This window comes from Mus pahari, chromosome 3 (assembly GCF_900095145.1).
Source record: "Mus pahari chromosome 3, PAHARI_EIJ_v1.1, whole genome shotgun sequence".
In the NCBI taxonomy this organism is placed as follows: domain Eukaryota; kingdom Metazoa; phylum Chordata; class Mammalia; order Rodentia; family Muridae; genus Mus; species Mus pahari.
In genome coordinates this window covers 71,166,726-71,168,205 of record NC_034592.1, presented here as the reverse complement: position 1 = coordinate 71,168,205, position 1,480 = coordinate 71,166,726, and the positions used below count along the sequence as shown (strand labels likewise).

Genomic DNA, 1,480 nt, shown 5'->3' with positions numbered 1-1,480 from the left:
ACATAGACATTGACTATACAAAAATATTTGCCTTGGAAAGATAGCTCATTCTCTAAAACACTGAACATCATTTACCTAAAATATGTATTTGTGGCTTCAATAGACATCTTTATGACATGGAGGAGATCAAGATGTGTAATTATAATACATCATCTTGAGCACATAGAAACAACTTAAGAAATCAGGTAGCATATTTAAAAATCTATTATACCCAGCATAACAGAAGGATGGAAAACATAGCTTTATAGAATATGTTTCTGTAAGATTTTTTTTACTGCCTCTTTCACGTCTCTATTTTTTAAACTGTAGATGAGAGGATTGAGCATGGGAATCACTACTGTATAAAACACAGAGACAATTTTGTCCTGCTCCATAGAGTAGCTAGTAGTAGGTCGCAAGTACATAAAGAGAATTGAACCAAAGAAGATGGTGACAGCCATGAGGTGGGAGGCACAGGTGGAGAAGGCTTTGTGTCTTCCCTCTGCAGAAGGCATCTTCAATATGGCAATGAGGATGCACAGGTAAGAAATCAGAACAATCAAGACACAGATAAGAACAGTAAAACTGGAAAAGACCATGATCACAATGCCATTGATATGGATGTCAGAGCAAGAGAGTTTGAGCAGTGGTGGGGTGTCACAATAGAAATGATTGATCTTATTAGAGCCACAAAAGGACAGTCTGAAAGTCATCCCTGTGTGGATGGCTGCATTGCCAAAGCCTGCTAGGAATGAAGTAGACACCAACATGAAACAAATTCTCCCAGACATAAGAACTGGGTATAGCAGGGGACTCCAGATGGCTGCATAGCGGTCATAGGCCATCATGGCTAGCAGGAAGCATTCAGTTCCCAAAAAGGAGCCAAAGAAGAAGAACTGGGTAGCACACCCATTGAAGGAAATGCTCTTATCCTCAGCCACGAGGTTCAGCAGCATTTTAGGGGTGACTGTAGAAGAGGAAGAGGTATCAACAAAAGAAAGGCTGCTGAGAAAAAAGTACATAGGTGTGTGCAGACTGCGATCAATCTTAATCAGGGTCATCATGCCCAAATTACCCACCAGTGTCATCATGTAGATGAGCAGGAATAATGCAAAGAGGACACCTTGCAGGTCTGGATTGTCTGAGAGGCCCAAAAGGATAAATTCTGTCACTTCTGTGGCATTTTTATATTGGATTCCTTTCACAGTTAGGACCATCTGTGCTGCAACACAAGAACTGTTAGAACATTGAATTAATTTCTATGAATGTAGAGTACAAATGATATAAATATTAACAAATATAAGGAAGAAAACAGAAATACACAGATAGATTTTTGATACACACAAATTCTTACAAAATAGTGAAATATTAAGACCAGAGTCAAAAACATTTGTTCTGACATAACTGTCTTTATTATAAATGATTAGCAAAATTATAAATATTTGTGTCCTGTATATACAACTAAAGAAACATTGCACATGTTACTTAACTCTCCTACTTC

The 1,480-nt window shown here is 38.0% G+C and overlaps 1 protein-coding gene across 1 annotated transcript; it reads right to left on the bottom strand.

The window, feature by feature from the left end:
• Window positions 1-242: 242 nt before the first annotated feature.
• On the bottom strand, window positions 243-1,196 carry LOC110319505 (olfactory receptor 1020-like). The gene has a single exon (XM_021194997.1). The coding sequence runs from the start codon at window positions 1,194-1,196 to the stop codon at window positions 243-245; it is 954 nt and encodes a 317-aa protein (XP_021050656.1).
• Between the last annotated feature and the right edge of the window lie 284 nt (window positions 1,197-1,480).